The sequence below is a fragment of the Oxyura jamaicensis genome, chromosome 7 (assembly GCF_011077185.1).
Source record: "Oxyura jamaicensis isolate SHBP4307 breed ruddy duck chromosome 7, BPBGC_Ojam_1.0, whole genome shotgun sequence".
Lineage (NCBI taxonomy): Eukaryota > Metazoa > Chordata > Aves > Anseriformes > Anatidae > Oxyura > Oxyura jamaicensis.
In genome coordinates, this window is record NC_048899.1 from 39,683,696 (window position 1) to 39,710,270 (window position 26,575).

At 40.6% G+C, this 26,575-nt stretch overlaps 1 protein-coding gene across 11 annotated transcripts; it reads left to right on the forward strand.

The window, feature by feature from the left end:
* The first annotated feature begins 658 nt into the window (after window positions 1-658).
* Window positions 659-26,569, forward strand: MARCHF7 (membrane associated ring-CH-type finger 7). 11 transcript variants are annotated; one of them, XM_035331581.1, is made up of 11 exons: window positions 672-677; window positions 1,103-1,184; window positions 5,807-5,963; window positions 8,657-8,815; window positions 11,464-11,635; window positions 13,241-13,408; window positions 17,694-18,810; window positions 19,072-19,241; window positions 20,561-20,670; window positions 22,119-22,232; window positions 26,133-26,569. In XM_035331581.1, exons 3-11 carry the CDS (start codon window positions 5,817-5,819, stop codon window positions 26,256-26,258), a joined length of 2,283 nt encoding a protein of 760 aa, XP_035187472.1. In that variant the 5' UTR covers window positions 672-677; window positions 1,103-1,184; window positions 5,807-5,816; the 3' UTR covers window positions 26,259-26,569. The 11 variants fall into 11 exon arrangements, 9 of the variants coding, with proteins under 9 accessions (XP_035187473.1, XP_035187472.1, XP_035187479.1 ...); XR_004752309.1 differs by lacking the exon at window positions 672-677 and adding an exon at window positions 24,187-24,235 and having other exon boundaries at window positions 996-1,184; window positions 20,561-20,693; window positions 26,133-26,225; XM_035331586.1 differs by lacking the exon at window positions 672-677 and having other exon boundaries at window positions 996-1,184; window positions 17,694-18,488; window positions 18,657-18,810.
* The last annotated feature ends 6 nt before the right edge of the window (window positions 26,570-26,575 follow it).

Genomic DNA, 26,575 nt, shown 5'->3' on the forward strand with positions numbered 1-26,575 from the left:
GCGCAGCACTGTATGGGCTGCTGCGGGGAAAGTTAACATCCCAGCCACACCCAATACACCAACATTAGTGTAATGGAAGAAAATCAGCAAACAAAACCAGTTACAGTCCAAACATATGCAAAAACAGTTAAAAGCACGAGTGGGAAACAGAATCAAGGTGGTTGCTAAACATAGGACTGTCCCTGCCATTCGGAGATGCCAGCTAGCTAGTTTCTGACCAGCCTGGCTGGTCTTATGTGTCCCAGATATGTCAGAGCTATTAGGCACGCACACGTTGTTGCCTCTGTACGCGCTGTATCCCAGTGCCAGGGCAGACGGCTTTGGGTTTTGTGTTTTTGTTTGTTTTCCGACAGGCGGGCCAGCCTGCTGCTTTTTCACGCCCCTTTATCTGCTGTGCACCACTGCGATCTCGGGCACTCACCGCGACGCCCGGGGAAGCCCCTGCCGCAGGCCGGTGCCGGGGGGGGTTGTCCGGCGAAGCGCCGAGGCTCCCGGCCGCCGCGGCAGGGCCCCGGCCGGCGCAGCGGTGCCGCGGAAGGCCCGCGGGGCCGGGCCCGGTTGCCCTTTCCGGAGCCGGGCTCGCAGAGCCCAACGGCTGCCGGCGGCGGGGCTCCGTCACCGCCCAGCTCTCCGCCCCACCCCGCCCCTCCTCGCCGCAAGGCCCAGCGGGGAGCGGCGTCGAAGTGAGGCCGCGGGCGGCCGCTAGCGAAGCGCCGGGAGCGCGCGGCCACGGCGCGGCCGACACCGGGCGGTGCGCGGCGCGGGCGGCCTTCTCGTACGTCCCCGCACCTCGGGCTGGCCGCCGAACGGGGAGGCTGATTCGGACGGCGCCCGTCCGGGAGCTCCCCGCGTGCAGCTTCGCCTTCCGCCGGAGGGGTGGCCTCGCGCCGGCCGCGCCTGGCTGAGCGCCCCCGCCCGGGCCGCGCCGCTCTGTACAGCGCGCTCCCAGCGTCCCCCGCGACACAGCAAGCGCAGGGCGGGTCGGCCTCCCTCGCCCGCCCCCTGGTGCTGCCGCGGCCGCTCTCGCGAGAGCCGGGCACGGGAGGGGCGCAGGCGGTGACTGACAGCCGTGGGGGCTCGGCGCCGTCGCCATTGTGCTGAGGGAGGAAGCGGCTGGCTCGGTTCGGCGTGGCCGCCTGCGGGCCCGGCTCCTCCGGTGACCCTGGGTGCGCGCGCCCGCGACAGTGAGTAGGGGCCGGCCGCGGCCTCGGGGGGGGGAGGGGATGGCCCTGCCCTGGGGGCTTGGCTCGGGACGGCGCGCCGCCCGCGGCTGGGGGCCAGGGAACCATTTTGTGTCGGGGCTGGCCCTCGGCTCCCTCGTCCTTGGGCCCGCAGAGCGCTTCTGGCGGCAGGGCGCCTCCGAGAACTCCGCCGCCGCACCCGCCCCCCCACCCCCCCCTCCGTCTCCTGGAGGCGCCCCTGCCTCGCGGGGTGGGGGCAGAGCGCTCGGCGCCGCCCTCGGGGCCAGGCCAGGCGCGGCCGCCGGCCCCCGGCCTCCCCTGGCGGGCCGCGAGGCGGCGCCCTGTCGCTGCGCGGGGCCGCGGCTTCGGGGCGGGAGCGGCACGGGTGCTGGCGCCCGCCGCGGCGGCGCGGGGAGGCGGTCGGCTTTGGCGGGTGTTTGTTTGTTTGTTTGTTTTTGATCCGGGGAGGCTGCCGAGGTTCTGCCGATCTTGCGGCTGCAGGTTGGAAAAAATCCTGAGCGACGAGTCGCGCGGCCGGAGGAGATTGCCCCCGAGGTCTACTTGGCTTGTCGATAAATATATTTCAGGAGTAAAGGTAGAGGAGGGCCGCGCGATCAGGAATCGGGCAACAATCCTGCGACCGGTTGTGTATTGCATCAAAGGATACGTAAGCCTGTAGCCATAAAAGCTCACGTTTTAGCTAATAGCATCACCACATAGTTTAAAGGTAGAAAACTTCCGTTTATGAGCTGGGAGTGAGGCGTGTGCGGTGCTCTGAATGAGGGTACAAAAATACTTCGAGCTGTTAGCAGAAGGCGTGGTAGCTAGTAAGGGCCTCCCTTGCTGGTAGACAGAACACAACAAATTTCTCCCTCGTTTCTCAGTAGAGGGGGTTAGGCCTCCAAAGAAGAAGTGAGAAGTTCCAATTTTAAACGTTTGGTGTTATTTTTACCTTTTGAAATTACTCTGCTTTCCTGTAAAGAGCTCTCGATTTTGGTTTTAATCTGTTAACGTGTCTGTGGCTAGGTTAGATCTAGTTGATCCAGTAGTTGGAAGAATCACAGCTTAAGAAGGGTAGGGTGTTAGAGCTGTCTACTCAAAATAGGCAGCTCAGCTCCCACCTCCCAGATAAAACACGGTCATCTCTTTTCCACGAACAACTGAAATTTAAACGTTGATTTCAGAAGTTGTTTTTTTACCCAGTCTTGAGATGCGTCATGTAGTGCCTTGCTCCTGAAAACACAAGAGTCCAGATTCTTCCGTGGTGTTTTGTGTGCAAAGCTGAATACCACTATATGAGCTGATGTAATACTATACTTTGATGAGGAGCATTTCTCACAGCCTACTCCATTTCCTATTTCTCTGCTGTATAGCCACTCCACAAATTGTCAGATAGCAATGTGAGTAGTAGCAAAATAATGAAAGTCATAGAGAATTCAGAAATGTGGTTTGTCAAGATAGTGAGTTGAGGTTACACAATGAAGGATGTGGCAGGTGTTTTATTTGAGTAAGGTGTTGTTTTCCTTTCTGACAGCAACAGCCTTTTAAACCAGTTCAGGTTTTAACGCATTTTTTTAATTTGTTCCTTAAAAAAGTTGTTTAAGCATTTTTCAGTCTCACTGCCTTCTGTGTAAACTCACATGACTACTTCATCATTATAGAACTCGTTACAGCATGTTAATCATCACTTGGGGTTTGGTGAATTTCTTTGTACGTAAACAAAATGTTTGAGCTTTTAAATGCCATTGTGTTCGTTCAAAACAAAAACAGACAAACACAGCTGAAGGTACCGTGATATTGTAAAAGGGAACCATTTTAATTCCAAAATATCGTATAAAACTGATGTTTCCCTTTTCAGACAAGTATTTTTGTGACTTAAATAATGATTTTTTTTTTTAAATGGTGAGATCACAGAATGTTACGGATTGGAAGGGACTTTGAAGGATCACGTAGTCCAATCCCCGTGCTGGAGCAGGAACACCTAGATCAGGTCACACATAATGTGTCCAGGCGAGTTTTGAATGTCTCCAGAGAAGGAGACTCCCCAACCCCCTTGGGCAGCCTGTTCCAGTGCTCTGCCGCCCTTACTGTGAAAAAGTTTTGTCTCATATTTAAGCAGAACCTCCTGTCTTCCAGCTTGCACCCATTGCCCCTTTGTCCAATCACTGGGTGTCACTGAGAAGAGCCTGGCTTCGTCTTCCTGACACTCGCCCTTTACGTGTTTATAAATATGAATAAGGTCACCTCTCAGTCTCGTCTTCTCCAAGCTAAAGTGCCCCAGCTCCTTCAGCCTTCCCTCATAAGGGAGATGCTCCACTCCGTTAATCATCCTCGTGGCGCTGCACGGGACTCGCTCAAGCAGTTAGTTCCCTGTCTTTCCTGAACTGAGGGGCCCAAAACTTCGCTCTTAGCCACGTACTTAATTCATCATAACAAATTTGGATCCCTTAATCTGCATGCCTGTCCCTTAGAGCCTGCCACTTTTACTTTGTGTTAAGGTAAAATATAGACAAGCAGTACTTTGGATGTCAGATCTCATCGAGACCTACAGCTAGCTGTCTTGTCTTACCCATACCCTAGACTATATTACTATGACATGGGATTAATTTAGCTTCAGAATTTGCAACCTGAATGATGGCTTCTTCACACCTAGTGCACCTTCAGGCAAGTACTAGACCTGCAGTGCTTGTTATGACAGATTAGTCTAGAACTTAAAAGTAACCACCATGTTGGTGTCTTCCTTAATGTTACAGATGTTAAAAAGAAATGTGATTTATTGCAGGTGATCTGTAGAATGTGGTGTGGTTTAGTGTTTTTAGATTTGTTGTTAGTGAATTTCATGAAATTCATGTGATTGACAGAGCTCTTACATGCTGTGGAATGCTGCTCAGAGCTTTGTTATCAATGCAACTGTATTTACAAGTTTGAGAGTTACATACTATTGCCCAGTACTTACTTAGGGGTTTAAATGTGACTTGGTAAGCTTAAACATTGCATGTTTTTTTTCGGTTCATAATCCGAGGTTAGGCAAATGAGAAGTTAAGATTCCTAGATTGATATTGCTAAATTGATCAGATATCATCTCTGGCAAAAGTAAGCATATAGGTTGCTAATGTCTGAAGTATGATCTAGTAACTGGCATGTCTCTCCCTAATACAAGCAAGTAGCTCTTCTGTACCATCTGAGAATCCACCCAGGTCTATTGGTTTAAATGTTTGTTAAACTTGTTATGTTTGTATACTTTAAGTTAGACTTTTTTTGTTGTTTTTTACAAAAAGTTCTACTAGCAAGATTAAGCATTTAGACTACTTTATGTCGTGTCCTGTGTTGTAAAGCTAATGACTGAACATGTACCAGAGCAGTGGCTAAAAAACCTTCTGTTGAGGGAATCGGTAGTCAGTTTTTTCAGTTGTTCAACAGTTTAATCAATGGACATCTGTACAAACTAACTTACCAGGAGAGCATTGAGTAGTCCTGGGTACATGAACTCAACTTGTCACTGCAGCCAGGCATCGGGAATGTCAGGATTGCTGCAGAAGCTTTTCAGAGACTGTTATGGATGAACGTAGTAGCAGAATGTGAGGAAATAATAGTACTGTGTTGATTTTTTTTTTTCCCTAATACATCTTTTTCCCATTGCTACTCTCAGAAGGCAAGGTCAGAATTAAGTCGTGAAATAAAACAGATTGTACCACTTCTGCAAATCACCAGCACTGATGCAGTTCTCAGCCGTCTGTTTTAAAAGCCATTAGCTGTCATGCACCTCTTCCTGTACCACGCAACTGCAGATGCTATAATGCTCTGAAATTTATTTAAGAGCTATTTTTTTATGGTGCTATTCTTTCTGTACTGTGCTGATGAGGAAGAATATTAGAAAACCAGTTACCTATCAATCTAGAGTTCTTAAGCAACGTTAAGTTGAAATATCCTTTAAAGGACAGGAATGACAGGATCACTTCTCATGTGGAAAAGGCACCAGCATTTGTTTTAAAATGCCTAGAAATACCAACAGAGCAAATATTTACTCAAAATTAATTTTGTATATACATGTGGGACCACATAATGTGGTTTTATAAATGAATTATCATGGTAGTTGTCTTGGAGAAGTGAAATATTTCTTCGAGGTGGGTAGAGTAGTTTAACAGGAAAGTGAAGTTTCACAGTTCTGACCCTGAAGAATAAGCTTGAGTGTAGTTTCTGCAAGTGGTTAATTGATCTTCTCATGTTGTAGATGCGGCACATGAACAGAAAAGTTACTTCTGACTTTAAGAAATCAGAGGATTCTTTCTGTGACTCCTGGCTCATTTTTGTGCTAACGTTACTGCTGCAGAGTTCTTAAGGGAGTCCCACTTATAGTATAAGAGTAAAAATATAGGTAATATAATAACAAGAATATCAAAAGCAGCTATGTTCCTAGTTTTCTAACAGTGAATGGGAGGGGGTGTATGGAAGAGGTACAGAAACCTGAGAAAGAATTCATTTCCACACCTTACTGACCAGACCAAAGCTCTGTGTAAATATGTGTGTGTGAGTAATACTTACGTTACACTTGAAAACACTTGTGCATGTTTTGTGTGTAGGTCCCTGCTTTTGAAAGGAAAAGTAAAAAGCGTAACCTTCTACAGGGTACAAAAAATGGAATCCAAACCATCAAGAATTCCTCGGAGGATATCTCTTCCGGCCTCCAGTTCTCCAATAGGATCCCGATCATTAACTGGAAACAGTTTAGCTGGGGCATATAGTGCAAGAGAATCTTCACGGAGATTAGACTCTGGATACCAGGTAATGTGTTTTGATTCTTTCTATGAAGCATACATACATTTAATGTTTGTTTCTCACAGAGAAAAACCCTAGAGTCTTTGCCACCTCCCCCCAGGGGGGAATTAAAAGGAAAAGTCTCAGCCAAGGTCTTGCGTTTGTGAACAAAAAACATAATTAATCATACAAGGCAATGATTTGATGATAAGGCCAGTGACAATTTTCACGGAATCACAGAATGGCTGAGGTTGGAAGGCACCTCTGAAGATCGTTGGGTCCAACCCCCCCAGCCAAGCAGGATCACATAGAGCACATTGTGCAGGATGGCATCCAGGTGGGTTCTGAATATCTCCAGAGAAGGAGACACCACAACCTCTCCGGGCAACCTGTGCCAATGCTCTGTCACTCTTATAGTAAATAAATGCTTTCTCATATTCAGCTGTAACGTCCTGTGTTTCAGTTTGTGCCTGTTTCCCCTTGTCCTGTGGTTGGGCACCACTGAAAAGAGTCCAGCCGCACCCTCTTGACACCCTCCCTTCAGATACTTCTATACGTTAAGATCCCTTCTGTCTTCTCTTCTCCAAGCTAAACAGGCCCAGCTCTCTCGTCTGAGAAACGCTCCAGTCCCCTAACCTAGTGATCTAGTAGTTCTAGCTTTGACATCTTTACCTACTTTTGTTTGTAGCTACACCTTTAAAGATCAGCTGATTGATGACAAGAGGGCATCTTGATACCCTGTGGCTTTAAACTAAAAGAGGGGAGATTTAGATAGGAGATGAGGAGGAAATTCCTCACTCAGAGCGTGGTGAGGCACTGGAACAGGTTGCCTGGAGAGGCTGTGGCTGCCCCATCTGTGCAAATGTTCAAGACCAGGTTGGACGAGGCCCCGAGCAACCTGATCTAGTGGGTGGTGTCACTGCCCATGGAGGGGGGGTGGGGCGTTGGAACTATGTGATCTTTAAGGTCCCTTTCAACCCCAGCTGTTACGTGATTCTATGATACAATTTTATGTTACTATGGATCTGTTTTGAGAGTAGTCACTGCTGTCCTAAACTTGGGTAAACAGGTGTTTCTGGTGAGGGAATGTGAGGATTTTACTGGAATGTTTGTTAATAGGGCATTATACTTCATGTGTGGATAGTGATGCATGTGTAAGAATACGTTGCGGTTCTAAGAGTAGACAGTAGGATATACTACTCTGCGGCACATACTCGCTTTGCTTTCTGTAAGAAAAGGTAAGAAGACAACTTCCAGGTTTACATCCTACTGTCCTGTCAGTATGTTAGTACAGCTACACCTGGCAGTGGATAGGGCTGTGGCAGGGACCTTTGCTGTTTCATGCCAACAGAATTGTTTTTTTCGTGGGATGAAGGTATGTTCAAGAGTAAGAATTCATACTTAGCAGATGCTTTCACTTTGAAAGAGTATTATGGTTAGTATTAGATTAAACTAATACAGAAATTATTTTGGGACATTTAGAAGTAACCAGAGGGCTGTTGGGCTCAATTGTCTTAATTTTGTTTCTGTTCCTGTCAGCAGTTCTCACCTAAAATTTTGGGCCTAGACGTGTAAATGCATTTTGGTCTTTGAAATTGCAGAATTCTAACTTGATGACTAAATGTTTATGTTTGTTATATAAAATGGTAATTAATTTGGTCCCTGCTAACAAGCAATCTGGGTGTTTCGTTGTATAATGCCTTTCCTAGGAATAGTTTCACAAGTAATGCATCTAATTGTCTTTAGCACAATGTATGTAGAACCCTGTGTTACACTTTGTTATATCTAGCCTGCGTATGTTTGTTAATATGTAGGCTACAAAGAGTGTCTAAGGATAGTCTTCAGACAGTTTTGATCTATTCATTTTTTTGTGTTCCTACCCATTTTTTGCAGACTGATCGCTCGGTAAAACCATCTGATTAAAAAAATAAATAAAAAATCAAATAGTCTTGCTCTTTCCTAGGATTTATGAACTCATCCAGTCTAGGTAGGATGACACTGAAAGCTTTTGATCATAAGATAAGTCTCAAGCTGTGAAGCTAGATACGTTACCAAACTATTTTTCCACTGTTAAGGAATTAGGAGGGTTATGTACTTGATTTCATTTATTACATGAACTGCAGCATTTACACTGTGCAATGCATTATCATTTGGCTGTTTTGTGCTGAGCAACGTGCTTCTACTCTGAGGAATGACCTTTACAATACTTTGCAGGTAAAACAGAGGGAAAATAATAGCAGAGAGGATCATGTTGAATCGCTTTTTTCCACTCCAATTTATAGAAGATAGTCTGAGAGCTTGTTATATGAGACTAGTGCCCAGCAGTTAAATTAACAAAAAAACAAACAAACAAACAAAAAAAAACATAGGCAGGCATGCTTTAATGGAAGAAGATGGTAACTCATCATGTTGAAAGTTGAGGTCCTTAACTCTGTCCTGTTTGTGGAGTATGTAAGTTGGGGTAACAGCCCGAAAACCCTATTGTCCAAAATCAAATGAGAGGACAGATAAAGGAGGTAATTAATAGAAAAATATCTTTCCTTTTGCAAGTGGTTTTCTTTTAAACCTGATTCATTTCTTCTTGGATAAACCTTGAGGTTTTTCATGGACATTGCCCAATTTATTAGTACCCCACCCTTTCCTGCATTTTCAATATTCAGAACAGATACACATTTCATTTTGAGTTACAAGATGTATATGATAGGCATGTTGTTCTTCAGGAATCCGCTGTATTGAATACTTCTGGTAGAGACTGGGGAATTGGAGAAAGAGAGACCCATGAAACTGCTTGGAAGCTTACAGCGTCCTCTCCAACTCACTACTCAGGGACACTTGATCATCCACGGTCTGAAAGATTCTGGGGAAGCAGAAACAGACTGGTAATAATTTTTAATGTGTAATGACTTTCTAAGAAAAGAGGGTTTTACTGTAGCCTTCCCAATCTGAAAAAATGCTAGCAGAAGCTCGCTGTAATGTTTTCTGATAAGAAGATCTTACCAAGTCAAAATGGAGGGAAAACAAGATGGCAGTGCTAAGAAATTATTCAGAGGATGAAAATAGTAACATATATTAATTTGACTACTAGTAGAGCTACTCACTTCAAATTTATTTCTGAAGAAGTGACCTTTCAAAAAAGAAAAAAGGACATGCATGATTTAAGTCTTCTACATGCTGTAGTCCTACAAATGACAAAATTAATACTGTTTATACTCAGCTTGTTTTACTGGATTTTTCTAGGGCACAGTGTTTTTCTTTTACGACCTTACCAGCTTTGTGACTTGAGAACAAAGTTTGTAGTTTGGAGGATCTGTTTTAGAAAACTTAGCTTTAGATTTACTTACAGGTAACAACAGTTAGTTACATGCTGCTTTCAGCATACTGTGGAAGAAAATGGAGGCCAAGCTCTCACCAGACTGAGGTCCAAGACTTAGGCCTAAACAGCTTGCCTTAAGTGGCCTCCATAATCATAGAACCGAACCACAGAATGTCCCTTAACAACTCTAAAGTAGTTTGCTTATTTGAATTGCTTATGCACTGAGTCAAAGCACTTTCAGTTGCATTAGAACTAATAAAAATAGAACTGATAGTCCTTTCCAACTGAACTATTCTGAGATCTAGTTATCTGTGATCTGATTATTTCCCACTTTAAGAAGGGTAAAGCAGACAACTATGAAGACCCTTGGGGTAGATAGCAAACATGAAAATTCTGTTCACTTGAAAACTGAGAGGCCTTTTAGGTACCTAAGGATACTTGAATCATAAGTAGTTGTCCATTTTTGTACAGTTACTTAAAAGGTGAATGCACATTCAGAAGAGTGAGGAGTGGGGAAAACTTTGGGTATGCTGGCCTGCTGTAGTAATCCTAGTAAATGGCTATAGATATACTTGGAGCCTCTGGTTGTAGTTAGCCTGTGTATATCCAGTTAAGCTAGTGCTGTAGGTTTTTCGAAGTGAGAGGGTTTTTTTTCCTTTTAAGGTAATTTTTTCTCTTAAATTATGTTCTGATGCGGGTGAACGTTGCAGAAGGCTCAAACTTCCACTTGCCAAATAGCAAGCAACTAAAAGATAAATGATGTTAAACATATAATTTGAGGGGAAATTAACCGATTTGCATACTTGGTTTGTGATGTTAGATTCTGTGTCTGACCCTCTTGTCTTTTATGGTGGGGAAAGAGGAATAATTAGATATTAATTTCAAAAAATGAAAAGCATTGGCATAAGCTCAGTAAAAACATAAAAATAAAACACAAGTAAACAGTTAATTTGTTTGGCCAATTAAGAAGCTTGGTTTCAAATACTTTCTGGGAGAAGAACAAACAGTTTGATCGAGCTCAAGTTTTTGGTATAAAAAAATCTTGTCTGTGAGTAACCAGACTAATAATGTGATGGGCTAACAAGTTTTCCTTTTTTATTATTATTATTTTTCCCTCGGTACTAGGAAGACTATATACTGCAAAAATTGTTTTAAACTACTTCAGTTGAGCTCAATTTTAATAAAAAAGCTTGTACTTTCCCAGTACAAAAAAGACAGTGATCTCCTGGAAAGCCCAGCAGAGGGCCACAAAGATACTGGGCCTGGAGCATCTCCCCTATGAGGAGGGGCCTAGAGACCTGTGTCTGCTCAGCCTTGAGAAAAGAGGACTAAGAGGGGATCTTATTAATGTTTATAAATACCTTAAATGTGTGTGTGAGAGAGAGAGAGGGAGAGGGAGAGAGAGAGGGATTTGGCCAACCTCTTTTCAGTGATTTGTGGGGACAGGACAAGGGGCAATGACCACAAAATGGATCACAGGAAGTACTGCACCAATATGCAAAAGAACTTCTTCACTGTGAGGGTGACGGAGCACTGGGACAGGCTGCCTGGGGAGGTTGTGGAATCTCCTCTGGAGATACTCAAGGCCTGTCTGGAGGCCTACCTGGGGAACCTACTCTGGGGAACCTGCTTTGGCAGGGGGATTGGACCTGATGATATCATGAGGTCCCTTCCAACCCCTACAATTCTGTGATTCTATGATTAATGTAATCAAAATATATCTGCTCTAAACGCCTTAATAGAAACTAGAGCTACCTCCTAGCTAAGTGTATTTTAGGTTGTTAAAAGATGAGCAGGGTTTGTTAAACTACTAAATAATAAAGGTAATCAGTTACAGCCATTTCTGAAATAAAAAATTATGTTTGCTTTATGATCTGTAAACCTATGTTTGGGCATTTTTATGATATCTTAAGAGTCAGGATTATCTTCCTGTTCTTTAAATGTCATCCATCTAAAAAAGAAAAGGTGCTGATGGTAGTAGAAACCAGCTTTAGATGTGGAACTGCCTTGAATAAACTTGAGATTGCTGTCAAGAGCACAAGCATAAATTCTATAAAATCTTTAAATAATAAAAAAAAAAGACTGTGTGTTTTAAAGTTACTCTTTGCTGGTTTTGTGGCGTTTATGTTATGTATGCTGTTTTTCAGTATTGTAGGCTCTGGAAGGTACATCTGAAATACTGTATCCATAATTATATATTTTTTGTTATTTCAGTCTACATCTTCCTCCTCTCATTTTACATCTGGGTGTTATGGTGAGTCAGAGAGAACTCAGGGAGCATATTCAAGACTGCATAACCAGCAACGAGATAGTGATTCAAAGAGACCTAAGCTGTCCTGTACGTCTACCTCTTCTGTGAGAAATAATGGCTTGACTGCCTTTTCAGGTGAGAGGCTGATTAGTACAGCTGAGCTACATGAAAGTTGTCTGAGAGTAAGATCAGGTTACTGAGTTGGAAACAACTTGCTTTGAAATACTATGTTTCTGTTACTCCTCAATATTAAAAACTTCATGGTCAATAGAAGAGTACTTTCACATTGACAGTAGTATATGAAATAGTGAGAATGCTGTTAACATGTTCGAAAGCTCATTAGTACTCATGGAACTTCAACATTAGCTGTACCTATTCCATTTGCAGTGAAGTTGGACTTCATGTTTCAAACAGATCCAAAGTGGTTAAGATTTCAAGGAAACAATGAGTGCACTTGTTATTTATGATTTCAGGAGACTAATTGTGTTAGTAAACCTGCATGTGTCAGACAGCAGAAGGAAAACCTATGTATTTAGCTCTGCGTTTCAAGAAGCATAGTGCCATAGTTGGTTAGAATGTTGTTGGTAGTAGGTCAGGCCCTACTGAAAAATAACTTTCTTCCCTAAACTGTTTCTACAGGCCAGGCAAAAATTAACGTTCTACATGAGGAACTCTTCCAGGAAAAACTGAGATTCTCATTGAAGCTGTAAATAACTGTGATATTTGGTTAGGTGTAATTTAAGCAGATACTTGGGTAACTGTAATTTAAGCAATATGCTAACAGTGGTCTAAAGGCCAGGAAATAATGACAGACTTCTACTGAAAGTATTTCTAGAATGTTTTGAAACAGACCCTTAGAGCCATTCAGATTACCTTGTGTGTATAGACCAATGTTGTTTTTATAAAATTACATGGCCATCCAAATAAAACCCTGTACTGTAGATACTTTCTTACTCTTGCGTTAATGGCAGCCATATTATTAACATCATTGTTACGATCTGGGACATGTCTGTCCACTTGTGGATTGGTCATCACCCTGTTGACCAATGAATGCCTAAATATGGATTTAGAAGTTAACAGTATAATAAATTGATGGTGGATTTTTCATAGCCATTGAAGGATTTTCTTTTTTTTTTTTGAACAAGTTCTGTTCACAGCTTAAGTATGTGTAGTTCCTGATTTAGTTGTTGGAGCTATTACTGAAAAACAAGATCTCTTCAAATTGAGCTTTTCCCTTCTGTCTCTGTAATATGAGCAAGAACAGTATTTGTCACTGCTCTTAAGAGTTGTGTTTAAAATACTCTTAAGCCTCAGATGTCTTTTTGGAAAGTCAATCTTAGGAACACTTAACAAGTTTCATTAGAATGGCAGCATTTGTTAAACCTCGAGTTGCTGTTTTGCCTAACATGAAGCTACCTAGTAATTAGATGTCACTGGAAGACAAGATCCTACTTCCCTTCTCCTGTCCTGTATGACTGTTATAGGGTCTGACTCTTCACAAAAGTATTACTGCTTTTTTTTCTTGGATTAGCTTTCAGAACCACCTGCATGGTTAAGTGAGTTGCCATCAGTAGCAGAGTGGTGCTGTATCCTTAGTTTCTTGTTGGTAACTGGCCACTTGATCAGCTTAGTGGTATTGCTAAACTCCCCCTTAATACAATAACCAGACTGCATGCCAAAGTACCAGCTTTAATGAAGTTAAAAATTATTATAAAAACATGGCGTATTTTCTTTTCCTAGATGCCTCTTGGAGGTATAGTAGGATTCCTAGATCTTCATCTGTGATGCTCGGTTCTCTGGGAACTGAGCTGGTGAGAGAGCGAAGAGAGTTAGAAAGAAGAACAGATGTGTCCATTAATGATCTGGTGGATCACAGTTACAGAAGAAATGACTTTTCATCTTCAACGTGTATGTATTGTAAAAATGATAGCTTGTAAACACATAGGCTGCATGCCTGTCAGTTTCTTCCCATGTGCTTTTCATGTTTTCTTCAAAACAAAAAGGCAAACAATCTATTTAATTCAAAGCTATTCTTTTAAATAAAGCTGTTTGGCCGCTCTCCACATGTTCACTAAAACCATCAAAAGATGTATGAATATCTAGCTTATATAGATGCATTCAGTCATAAGAAAATTGTAGCACTGTTTGCCACAGTACCAGTGTGAATATTCATTAAGCCTCCTTCCTTCTTGTGTATTTTAAGATTTCTTTTTATTTTGCCATACAGAAATAAATTTAAAAAGTTATTTGACTCAAAGAATTGCCACCAAGGCACTCACCCATATCTCTTTCCATTGTGTTTTGTTGAGTGTTTATTAGGGAGAACTGCTAGATCATTGACAATACAAGTGAATAAATACATACACTATAGGAATAAAGAGATCTGTTCAATGGTATCTACTGGAACTACTATGAATTTCTGCATTGTCACTTTCACTTTCTCCCTCTTAGGATTGTTTTGTTCTGAAGGGGTAGCTAGTCATCGGTCTTGATCAACACCCTTTTTGCAGATGCAGTAGTGGTATTTTATATGCAGAAGTTAAAACAACAACAATCCTTTTTACAGATATAGAAGATGAGCAGAAAAGATTAAAAAACAGTTCCAAATCTCATCCTGCAGTTTTGCCTTGCCAGAAGAGTATGTTTTAATATGGTCGTACCCTACATGACTTTAAATAAGTGGAAAATGGGGAGTGTACCTGGTAGAGCCTAATGGGAGAAAAGGATGGATGGGTAGGCTTGCTTTGTATTGTCTGTGCTACCTTTATAGCTGTACTGCCCCCTTCAAGTGCTATAAAAGTAACTCCTGACTGTGTTCTCTGCTTCGTTGTCAAATCCATAGCAAATGCTTAGCATCTATGTGGATGTTTCCTTCCTTAGAATATGTCAGATGCATAAACCTCACCCTCAAGAATAAAATAGTATGATTGCAGTGTAGAACTTGTATTAAAAAAAAAAAAAAATCACATGAAAGGTTAGGAAGAACTTCTTTACCGAAAGGGTTGTTAGGCATTGGAATGGAATGCCAAGGGAAGTGGTTGAGTCACTATCCCTGAAGGTGCATAAAAGACGTTTATGTGTAGAGCTTAGGGATATGGTTTAGTGGAGGACTGGTTAGTGTTAGGTCAGAGGTTGAACTAGGTTAGCTTGGAAGTCTCCTCCAACCTAGATGATGATGTGATTCTGTTTCAGTCTCAGAATAACTGAAGAAAACTTCTACCTCCTATCTTAATCTACCAATGCCTGTTAAGTATTTAGAATGTTAAAGGAAATGAAAAGTAATTTCCCTTCTTATGAGGTTAGTGTGCATCTGCTGTCCACTTTCCACCCAAGTCTAGCTATTCTGCGAGAAAGAAGACTATTCTTCTCACCTAAACTTGAGCTACAGTAGAATTCTGCGTTGAGGTATATATGTAGTAATGACCAAAATTATGGTCATAAGAAAGCATTATGTAAATAAATATACTTTAAAAAGCAGTGGAGGGGACAGCTGTGGGGTAATGGTTATCTAACTGGTTATATGTGATTAAGGTAATTGAGAGAGCAGCTATGATTAGTAATACAGGATGGTTATTAGTAATTTGATCCTGCTTAAGCTGCTTGCGTAGCTGAATCTGCAGCTGAAGTTGTTGTATTTCTTTGAAAGAAGCAATAGCTAGTTGATGGAATTGTAGAATCATTTAAGTTGGGTAAGACCCGTAAGATCATCAAGTCTAACCATCATCACCTCGTGCTACCCTATTCAATGCTAAATGTTACATCCACATGTCTTAAATGTCTCCAGGGAGGATGACTCTACCACATGACTGCAGCCTGTTCCAATGCCCAATCACCCTTTCCATGAAGAAATTGTTCCTGATATCTTATTTAAACCTCCTGTTGCAAGTTGAGGCTGCTTCCTAACTGTCCTATCACTTCTTGTGTGAGAACAGAGACTGACACCCACCTTGCTTACAACCATCTTTCATGTAGTTGGAGAGAACAATGAGGTCCTCCCTCAATTTCCTTTTCTACAGACTAAACAGCCCCAGTTCCCTCAGCCACTCCTCATACGTTTGTTTTCTAGTCCCTTCACTAGCTTGGTTGCTATTCTCTAAACATGTTGCAGCAGCTCAACATCTTTCTTGCAGTGAGGGGTTCAAAACTGAACATGGTACTCAAGGTGTAGGTTCACCACTGTTGAGAACAGAGGGACAGTCTCTTCCCTAGTCCTGCTGACCACGCTATTTCTGATGAAGTCCAGGATGGGCACAATATTAGCTCATGTGCAGCCAGCTGTCAACCAGCATCCCCAGGCCCTTTTCTGAAGGGCAACTGTCTAGCCACTCTATATCAAGCCTATACATATGGCTGCATGGGGTTGTTGTGACCTAAGTGCAGCAATTGGCATTTACTCTTGTTGTAATACAATGGGATGCAACCTATTGATCCAGCCTCTCCAGATCCATCTATAAAGTCTTCCCTCCAGCCCTCAAACAGATGAATGTTCCTTCCCAGCTTGGTGTCATCTGCAAACTTAACTGAGGGTACACTTAACCCCCTCATCCAAATTATTGATAAAATTATTAAGCAAAACTTGCCCTAATACTGAGCCCTGGGGAACGCAGCTTATGACTGACATGCAAGCAGATTTAATTTTATTCACAATGGCACTTTGTGTCTGGACATCCTTCCAGATTTTTACCCAGTGAACAGTACACCTATCCAAGCCCTGAGAGTTAGTGGGAGACAGTACCAAGTGCTTTGGTAGAAGTCCAAGTAAACAGTATCACAGCCTTTCCTCTGTCTGCTAAATGTGTCATCTTACCATAGAAGGAGATGTTATCAGTCAAGTAAGACCTGTCTTTCATAATGCCATGCTGACTGGGTCTGATCACCTGGGTGTCCTGTCCTGTACATGCCATGCGATAGCACTCAGGATGATCTGCTCCATGACCTTGCTTGGCACTGAGGTTAGACTGACAGGCCTGTAATTCCCCAAGTCCTCCTTCTTGCACTTCATGTAGATAGGTGTTGCATTTGCTAAGCTCCAGTCAGATGGGACCTCACTGGTTAGCCAGGACGGCTCATAGGTTGTTCAAAGTGGCTTAGTGAGCACTTTTGCCAGCTTTTTCAATACCCTTGGGTGAATCCTTTGTGGCCCAATAAATCTATGTGAGTTCAAGAGGTGTAGTAGATCACTAACCATTTCCCATTGGTTTATAATGGCTTCATTCTATTCTGTGTGTCTTCCAGCTTAGCAGGCTGGGTACCCTGAGAAAAATTAGTCTTACTCATAAAGACCGAGGCAAAGAAGGCATTAAGTACTTCAGCTCAGCCTCATCTCTCATCAATATGTTTTCCCTCGCATCTAGTAGGGGATTGAGATTCTCCTTAGTCCCCTGAAGTTTTGTTGCTCATGTATTTATAAAAACATTTTAAATTAATTCATTTTAGCCAAACTAGTGCAGTTGCAGTATTTTTAGGTTACTATTTTTATGTTTTAGATCTTTTTTTAAAAGAAATACCCCCTAAAATCTTCAGACTAGCAAGGTTTGACTTGCTAGAGGTAGAATACTATGATTCGAAGATGTACATTTAATTTAGGTACTGTTCAATTTCTGTTATCCAAAGTCATTAATTTTATGTTACCTTTAAGCAGTGTTTTTAGCTGCAGTTCTTGATGTTCTTGTGCAGAGAGTAGCTTGAAACAGATGGAAAATATGCTTGATGTTTCCCATGCATTTTTTTCAGATGATTTGGTGTCTGCTACATTGCTGATGTTTATTAATGTTAATTAACCTGTCTTTCTCAGTATACAGGCAGAATGGACCATTAAGTTATTAAATAGTGCTGTATATGGACTTTTTTTTCAACATAAGTGTTCTTATATAACTTCTAACAGATGGTTAGTGTCCGCTATTTTCATATTGGTATAAGACAGTGAGTCATACCTTGATAGACTGAAGATTTTAGGGGGGTTAGATTCCAGACAGAGTTATCAGACTGAAAATGGGCTTGGTTTCACTTTAACATTAGAATTATGAGAAGTAAGTTTAAACTTAATATTGCTCTGCAGTCTACCTGCCAAATTTGCAACAATTTTGTGAAAGGATGACAAAATCCTGAACTTCTGCATTGGCATTTAAGAGTTACCCGTCTGGTATGTAAGAATTACATCTTGTTATTGTTTTCCTCTGCTTTCCTGCAACAGATCTTCAGGATAGGCCTGCCTCTTCGTATGCAGAGGGAGCAAGACCAAAAGAGAATTCATTAAGTGCTTTGAGGCTGAATGCATCCATGAACCAACAGTTGCCTTCTGATCGTCAGCCATCTTTTTTCAACAGAGACTCTAACATAAGCTCTTCAAGATCGAGCTATTCTTCAAGACAAAGGAGAAATGAAATGGAATCTCCCCAGAGGAGCATGCAGCCAGCATTTTCTCTTTCTGCCATTAGAGAAGACATTCCTTCCTCAAGTGGCTCTGAAAGGGTTTTATCTTCTCAGAGGTCATTAAATGAGGCTGCAGCTGACAGCGAAGGGAGGCGCACAACCAGACAGCTGCTGTCTCGTTTAGCGTCTAGTATGTCGTCTACATTTTTCTCTCGAAGATCTAGCCAGGATTCATTGCATACAAGGTCATTAGGCTCTGAAGAATCATCTGTTGTCCCAAGAGTTCAACCTTCTACTCTGTCTAGTGCTAATGGAGCTGCAACACCAGAAACTGCAGGACTTCAGACATCTGAAGCTTCTCAAGGATTTAGTTTTCTTAGACGAAGATGGGGTTTATCAGGAATATCACAGAATCTTAACTCTGATTCGGATGGAGAAAGCTACAGACCAGACTCTGAAAGCAGGAGCACAGGATCCTGGTTATCATCATCTTTGAGGAACAGATGTACACCTCTCTTCTCCAGAAGAAGGAGAGAAGGAAGAGACGAGTCTGCAAGGATCTCTACCTCTGATACAACTGCTAGATCGCAACATGTCTTCAGAAGAAGAGAGTCAGGTGAGGAGACCTCTCTTGAAGCATCAGATAGCCCGCCTAGGGCTTCTGTTAGCAGACCATCAACACCTGCAGTATCTGGTATTCCTACAGCTACTGCCTCCCCGCCAGATTCATCCCACAGCAGAAGAAGTTCTGGAATTCTGCCTGGTTCTCTCTTTCGCTTTGCAGTGCCTCCAACATTAGGAAGCAGTCTGTCTGACAATCTTATGATAACTGTAGATATTATTCCCTCTGGCTGGAATCAGTCTGAAGGACAAGAAAGTGATAAGTCTAAAATACCACCTTCAAGAGATCCAGAAAGACTCCAGAAAATTAAAGAGAGGTAAATTAGTATGTTCTTTTGAGATAATTAAATGTACTTGACTTAGCATGAGCGGGTTTTACGTAACCTTGATGTTAAACAGTACTTCCCTTCAGAGAAGGATACAACTCACAGCTGTCACCTACAGGCTCACTTTTGTCTTTAGAGAAACTTGTATTAATCCTCACAGGTTTGAGGACAGTTGGAGGACAGAAATTGTCATCATAAAAAGTCTTACGTGAAACGTGTCACACTGTTTTGTTGATATTCCTTCCTATTCAGTCTGCTTTTAGAAGATTCTGAAGATGAAGAGGGTGACTTATGTAGAATCTGTCAGATGTCGTCTGCAAGTTCTGACAACCTTTTAATAGAGCCATGCAAATGCACTGGAAGTCTGCAGTATGTTCACCAGGATTGCATGAAAAAATGGCTGCAGTCCAAGATTAATTCAGGTAAAGGAGACAACAGACTGTTGTAAATGCCAGGGTATGGTGGGAGACTTACCAGTACAAGTGCTCGTACTAATATTAAGACATATTTTTGAAAAAGCAATAGTTGGGGAGAAAAAAAGTGTATACGTATATTAAAAAAAAAAAAAAAACACATTGTGACACTTTAAGGCTTTTTTGGTGGGTGGGTGTGCGCACGCACACATGTGTGCACATTTTCTCCTGTGAGTTATTTCCACGAACAGTATCTGTCATTTATAAAACTATATTTTTTGTAATGCCTACTAAGATGTTAAACAGAATATAACATCGCAGAGGTCTGGGGCATGAGAAGATACTTTTAAGAGCTACTCTGCCAGTTTGGGCACGTGTGTTCCCAGCAACTCTTTGTGCATGCAGTTCTAATTAAGTCTCTGATAGCCAGTCTGACTGTAGCAGAGCGATGGGAATTTTAAAATCAAAAAATATTTTTCTATTGCAACAGTTCTTGAATGCATTGCCTTTTTCAGTTTTATTTTTTAACACTTCTTAACTCCAGTTCAAGGCAGTTGAACAGGAATATAGATTTTTTTTAAAGATACACTTCAAAAACTGCACACTGTACAGATGTTCTTGTATTACGTATAAATTGTTCGATGAACTTAAGTTATATGTAGGATTCTTAAGACTTAAAATACATGGCCTGGTATAGAGACATGAAGATCATGAAATACTTTTTACAAAAGGAAGGTGTGTTTGCTTGTTTGTTTAGTTGGCATAAGATGGTCTGCATCAGAGAAAGGACATATTAAAAGCCTCAGCATGTAGGGGAACTTCATTTGAAGTGTGCAACTTTGTAGATAGAAATGAACAAATTTAAGACACAAATCCATCATAATCTTGGTTTGTTTCTTTTGTCTCTTATGAAACAACTAGTTTCAGACCTGGAACTTCAAGACAAAATCTTACTCCAACAGTAACTTTAAACTATTCTAGTGTATTTATTATTACTTCTGTGTATAACTGGATTACAGCGTAGACTTCAAACAGCCCAAACAGCAGCGATTTTATGCCAGGCTTTCAAGAAGTACGTTGTCCAGATTGAACATGAAGCAAAATGCATACAACCTGATAAAGAATAAACATTCTGTAGCATTTAAATTCTGATGGTTGTAGATGTTCACTACATTTATACCACAGACCATCTTCTCATCTAACCTTGCTTTGGGAAATAAAGCCCAGAAATAGTTACAGTCTTTAATGCTTATATAATTGTGTGCTATATTTTAGATTGTTGCAACTTGACACTGATTTCTTACCTTCCCCCTGCACTTCCCAACCAGGTTCTTCATTGGAAGCAGTAACTACTTGTGAACTGTGTAAGGAGAAGTTACATCTGAATCTGGAAGACTTTGATATTCATGAACTCTATAGGGCACATGCAAATGAACAAGTTAGTATATTTTGCTTATTTTGGTAAGTGTTGATTTTGTGCTGGGGGGGCACTCCTCTTTAGAGAAGGAAAATGTTTCCCCTTTTCAGGAGGACTGTTGTGCACGTAAAGTAACAAAACCATGGAACAGCTATATCTCCTCAATATTCAAATTCTGTCCTCCTGCTTTTTCCTTTTGCTAAGCCTCCAGTAAAGATACTATATCTCTTATCCTGAAGTGCAGATCTGCAGGTCTCTCATCTGTCTTTGCAGTCTAGTGTCTTTAACATATAGGTGCAGTGGAAATCCTGCATTCACATCTATTAAATCATGATGTGTCTTTCCTTTTAGCTTTTTTGTTAGTTTGTTTGAGAACATTTTAAACAATTGTTTTAAACATACCATTAAAATTATTACTTTATTCCTTTATTCCTTTAACTAAAGTGTAAAAACCAACTTCTTTTATAACAGAGCTTCTTGCTGCTCCTTCAAGTGCTTTTCTAAATTAAAAAAATAATAAATAAAAGTCCATTGGTATTACTGTCTTTATATAAAATGCATCATCTTATAACTACTGGATTGTGTAGTATTTTACAATGAATACATATTAGAAAGCCGGCATTGATACATTTAACTATTCAGGGGGTTTTCCTTGTTCTCTGGGTTGAATTCTGTGAACGCAGGAAGACTAATGAAATTTGCCTACCTGAGAATTTAAAAGAAAATACAGAAAAATAACTCCAACTTTGAAATGCGTGAACTTGTCAAAACATCAGCCTCTGATTTTCTTACTGTTTAGAGTGAGCTAACTTACTCTGGTCCTCTAGCTCCTTTCACCTGGGCCACATCGTGAACAGTCCTTAAGAGTGCTGTCATCTTACATTTTAGCATTACTGAGTGTTGGTTACTGTCACTGTACTTCAATAGAAGTAAGGAAGGCCTTTAAAGCTTTTTTCTAAAGAATTAACTCTAAATGATCAATTCAGCAGTAGTAGCATTTCAAATTTTTTCCTTTATTGCAGTGAAAATAATTTACAGAAATATTTAATAACACCTACAGACAACACTTTTTCTTTCTGTAAAGTATTGGGAACACTGAAAAGAAGCCAGCAAAGTGGTTTGTGTTTTGTTTTGGTTTGGTTTGTTTTTTTTTCAAATGATACAATTATCTGCTCCTTAGATTCTTACCTGTGAACTATTCATACTGACTTAAATAGAAAGAGTTCCACAAATAAAATATATCTTCAAGGATAACAAGGTAGATCTGTGGTGAGTGGGAGGAACTACAAGTATAATAGCATTTTAGTAATTAATTAGTTTTTTCCTATTACATTTCCCTAATTTCCTTGGAACAACTAGAGATCAAATAGGTAGTGTTTCCAGTAAAATTTAATTCTTGTTCTGCCTCTTGAATCACATATTGAAATGTACTGCTAACATTGTGAATGTTTCTTTTGATCTCCTTTAAGGCAGACTATGAATTTATCAGCTCTGGTCTCTACCTTGTAGTGTTGTTACACTTATGTGAACAGCGCTTTTCTGATATGCTAGGAACTGCAAGTGAGGCCAGCACACGTGTCAGAGTAAGTATGCATCGATTTTACGGCAGGAATTCATACAGTGAACTTAGAACTATATTGTTGTCTTGAATGACTTAGGAGTTAGATACCCAAGAAGTACTACTGTTAATTAAGATATTTTGATGTAAAATGGTCTAGATTTGTCTCATGTAGTAACACTAGGTTTGATTTCAAACTGAAGGGTACCACGTTATTTCAGTTACTGTGTTGCAAAATTCATTTTGTCAAGGTTATCAGTAACTGTAGCTTTGAGTGTATCTTATCGTAATTGCTGGGTATTTATCCAAAACTGGAGGGTTTATCTTCCTCTGTATACAGTGCTCAGTTTAGAACATTGGACTATCTGATGTGACAAACCTTTCTCATTATGGCAGTCTGCATTACAGAGATCTGGACCTTGCATTGTTTGTCTGCTGGATTGAGTGCTTCAATAAGTACTTGAAACTGCTGAGCTATAGTATGATTTTCTGGCATTAGTCAAAACTCATAATAATCGGGTTTGACTGGATTCTTGTCACTAAAGTGCCTTAACTTAGAAGTACAGTAAGTGCACCTTGGACCAGTAAGAGATCATCATACAAAATAATTTCTGCATAGTGACTGTTTCACAAATCTGTATTCTACATGTTATTTTGATACTAGATAGTGAATCTCAGTGCTCTTCGTCAACTGATCCCCTGAAAGGTATATATTTTTAAAAATGCTTAAAAAGAATTGGCAATATAAAGCTTGTCTAAAGCTTGTTTGTATGTTTGCATAGCAGGTAGTAGGCCTTTGGAGTAGAAGCAGGACTGTGCTAAAATCTTTTACTGTATTAGAACAGTGGTTCCCTTTCAGTACATGCCCAGTTATATAGCTTATTTTCTGTGGTTCACAAATGAAATGTCCATTAGGAAGAAATTCTTTAAGGGTGGTGAGGCACTGGAACAGGTTGCCTGGCGAAGCTGTGGGTGCCCCATCCCTGGAGCTGTTTAATGGGGCTTGGGGCAGCCTGGTCTGGTGGGAGGTGTCCCTGCCCGCAGTAGGGGGTTGGAATTAGATGGTTTTAAGGTCCCTTCCAACCCAAACCATTCTATGATTCTGATTTTTCTCCTCTACAGGTGTAGAGACAAAAGACACAATCTAACTGTAGCCAGCATCCAGTACAGTTTATTACCTTGAGTGTATTGCAGAAATAAGATGTTCTTAATGTTTCTGATCAGGCGCAGTATTACATAGTTGTGTGATGCTACATTTTAAACCAATAAGCATCACCTTTGTGCGTGTGATACTGAAACCACAATTGGGCTATGGAAACCTCTTATGTTATTCTTGTTTCCTTTTATTTGCTGTGTGTCAGCATCTGTCCTGTCATTTAAACAGTGATGTAGATTGTCACTGTTCTTCTAACATTTAACTGCCACAATTGCCTCAATAGTTACCCTGATTTTAAACTTAATATTTACAGATATAATCTTCAGTGGATTTATGCTTTTTTTCAATAGCCTCACTCAGCCAGAGGGCTCTGTTTTGCCATATAAATAGTGAAATAAATGAAATGGATTCAACTAATGAAGTCCTTGTGAGTTATGTTTTTGTGCATTGGAATTGGTAGGAACGGTTTTCATAAAACTGCCAATTTCTTACATGTGTGCAACTCTCAAAATAGATGTGTTTTACAGACTGTAGGACATGAAGATGGGGAGGCACTAACTGCTAATAGAAGCATTTGACATAGCGCGGAAGCTGAAATAACTGTGCAGTAGCAATTTGAAGTTTAGTATGTGGGACTTTATATTAAATTTTGTATTGATTTTGTAAGTTGAGCAAGTGGATTAGGATAACCATTATGTGGAATGAAGCTTTGAGATATAAAAAGTGAAGAAAAGGTGAAGAAAACTTCTTTGCTAACGTGTTGCAAATTACTGCACATAAACTTTGCAACTTTTAAACTACTTTCTCTCTGCCTTGTTTCTAGTTTATTAACCTTGCAAGAACTCTTCAGGCACATATGGAAGATATTGAAAGTAGGTGCTTCCCCTCTCCTCCTTCTTCCCCCCCATTAGATCTACTCAAAGTTAAATGAGTACAATCCTCCTTTGCCAAGATGATTCGTACTACCAAACCTAATTACTGAAAGTTTGACTTTACCCAGTGCTTTTTCCAGTATCAGTAGAATTATTCTGGGTGGGAGCTGATTTTAATTCTCCATGATGGATTTCCCAATAGCATCATGACTATGCAAGACTATGCAAGTGTTTCCTGCCAGTGATACCAAGATTCTTTACGAGTTTACCAAGATTCTTTGCGAGTTTATTCTAGTAGTACCTCGTTTTGGAAATGGTGGTGACCTTTAGGCTGAAGCCTCTTCATGAGTTCTGGTAGAAAATAAGCATTTCAGGCTAAATTTGGCTGTACTTAAATTACCATACCTTTCTTACCCTTTTTGTTAACCTCATTTTGCCTGCTTTTTGGATGTACGTATTCTTTGATCAGCACTATCCACTTCTGGAATGAATTTAACAGTTCTCAACTAAGGTAGAGGACTAGCTTACCTTTCACCTAGTTGTTCTTCAGTGCAATGAAGTGAGAAAAATGTGTGCTGACCTGTGGTAAATGTAGCCTGAATCTGAGTATTATTTCTGGGCATTGTGAATAGGCAGTGGAAAGGTAATTGGTTTATCTTTTTTCTAGAGTGTGTTTGTCTGTCGACAGGAAAATTGTGTATATGTATTGAGCTTTCAGTGAATAGGACATGTTTGGAGTATAAGGAATGCTGGCGGGGGGGGATTGTTTAGTTCAAGAAGCAGAGGATTATTTCTGCGTTCAAAGCACTATGTAAGTAATGTTTTCTATAACAGAAATGGATTGGAATTCAGGATTTATTCCTAAGTTATGTGTATTCTTATTATAGTAGAAATTAATCTTAGTAAGTGGCATTCCACACAGCAATTTAATCTATATTTGACCTAGACTTCAACTTGCAGGTGAGGAATACTGACTTGAAATTTATTATTGACACCATTTGAGTTAATGTTTCTCTTCTGAGAAATGTTTTTGGGAGGCTGGAGAAGTGATGAGAAAGACGTTGCTTCCCTCTTTATGTTCAGAGATAGAACAAATTACGTGGTTCAAATAATTTCAAGACTGCAGAGTTTGCTTAGGAGGACAGATTAATTCCTGTTAGGCACAAGCTAACTTTACAAAACTATTGTAGATGTTTGTCCTTAGTTTTTATCACAGCTGAGAAGCATGCATTTGTCCTGTAATTCACCTTTCAATAGCAGAATGCTATGCATATGGGAACTTTATGTTTATCTTACATAGACTGAAAGAATGGGGGTGGAGATAGGAACTGCTTCCAAGTAGGACTCACTCAAATGTATTAAGCAACAGATATATATATATACACACAAAACGTATGTGTATATATATATATATATATATATAAATGTAAATGTCAGACATTTCTGTTTGCTTAGACTAATGAATTTTTATAGGTATTTTAGTATAAAGATAGTTTAACTGTGGGAGTAATTTCTTCCCCTGTGTTGGGTGCAGCTATCATAGCTTGAACAACCTCTCCTCTTACTGCAGTTGGAATTAGCCACTCTAAACTTCATATAAAAGTTGAATCTCTGGCATAATCATTTTTTCTTCCTTTTATTTTGAGGAGGAACAGCAGGAGGACACTGCAGTTTGTAGTGTGGAATTCAGACTTAAAAATGCTATGTTTTTCAGATGTGAGATGCATTTAAAAATTAAGCTATGAAATTATACAAGGTTTGGGCCGGTATTACAGTCAGCTATTTATATTATGAAATCACGTGTATTTCCACTACTCATTTTAAACTGAAAGTGCTCTAGTTCTAAATTTAAGAGACCTTTATGAAGACCTCTGATTATACTGTGTTGTTCCAACAGCTTCTGAGGATGATTCTGAAGACTGATGCTGGTGGAACTGTGTTGCAAGAGACAAACAGATGTGCTGCAGAAATGCTGAACTGGCAAGAACAACATGAACATGCATTTGTTTTTTGCTCTCCTTAGTAAAAAGTGCATTGAATATTACTGTAGTTTTTGAAGCACTGTTGAACTCAAAATCAACTGCTGCACTGTGGAACTCAGTGGATTTGAGAACTACTCAGCATGTGCAAAGATTAGATACGTGTGTGTATATGTATATATAAGGCAACTTCCCTTTTTAAATGATGGGGATGTGCTTCATTTTGGGAGACATCAGATTTTGAATATTTAAGAAAGCTGTATCTCTCTTTATTTCCTTCTTACTGTAGTCACATTTCTGGTTTTGTCTGTCCAGTTTTGCTCCTCTACTGGCACTAAGTGGTTATTGTGGGTTTTGGGGT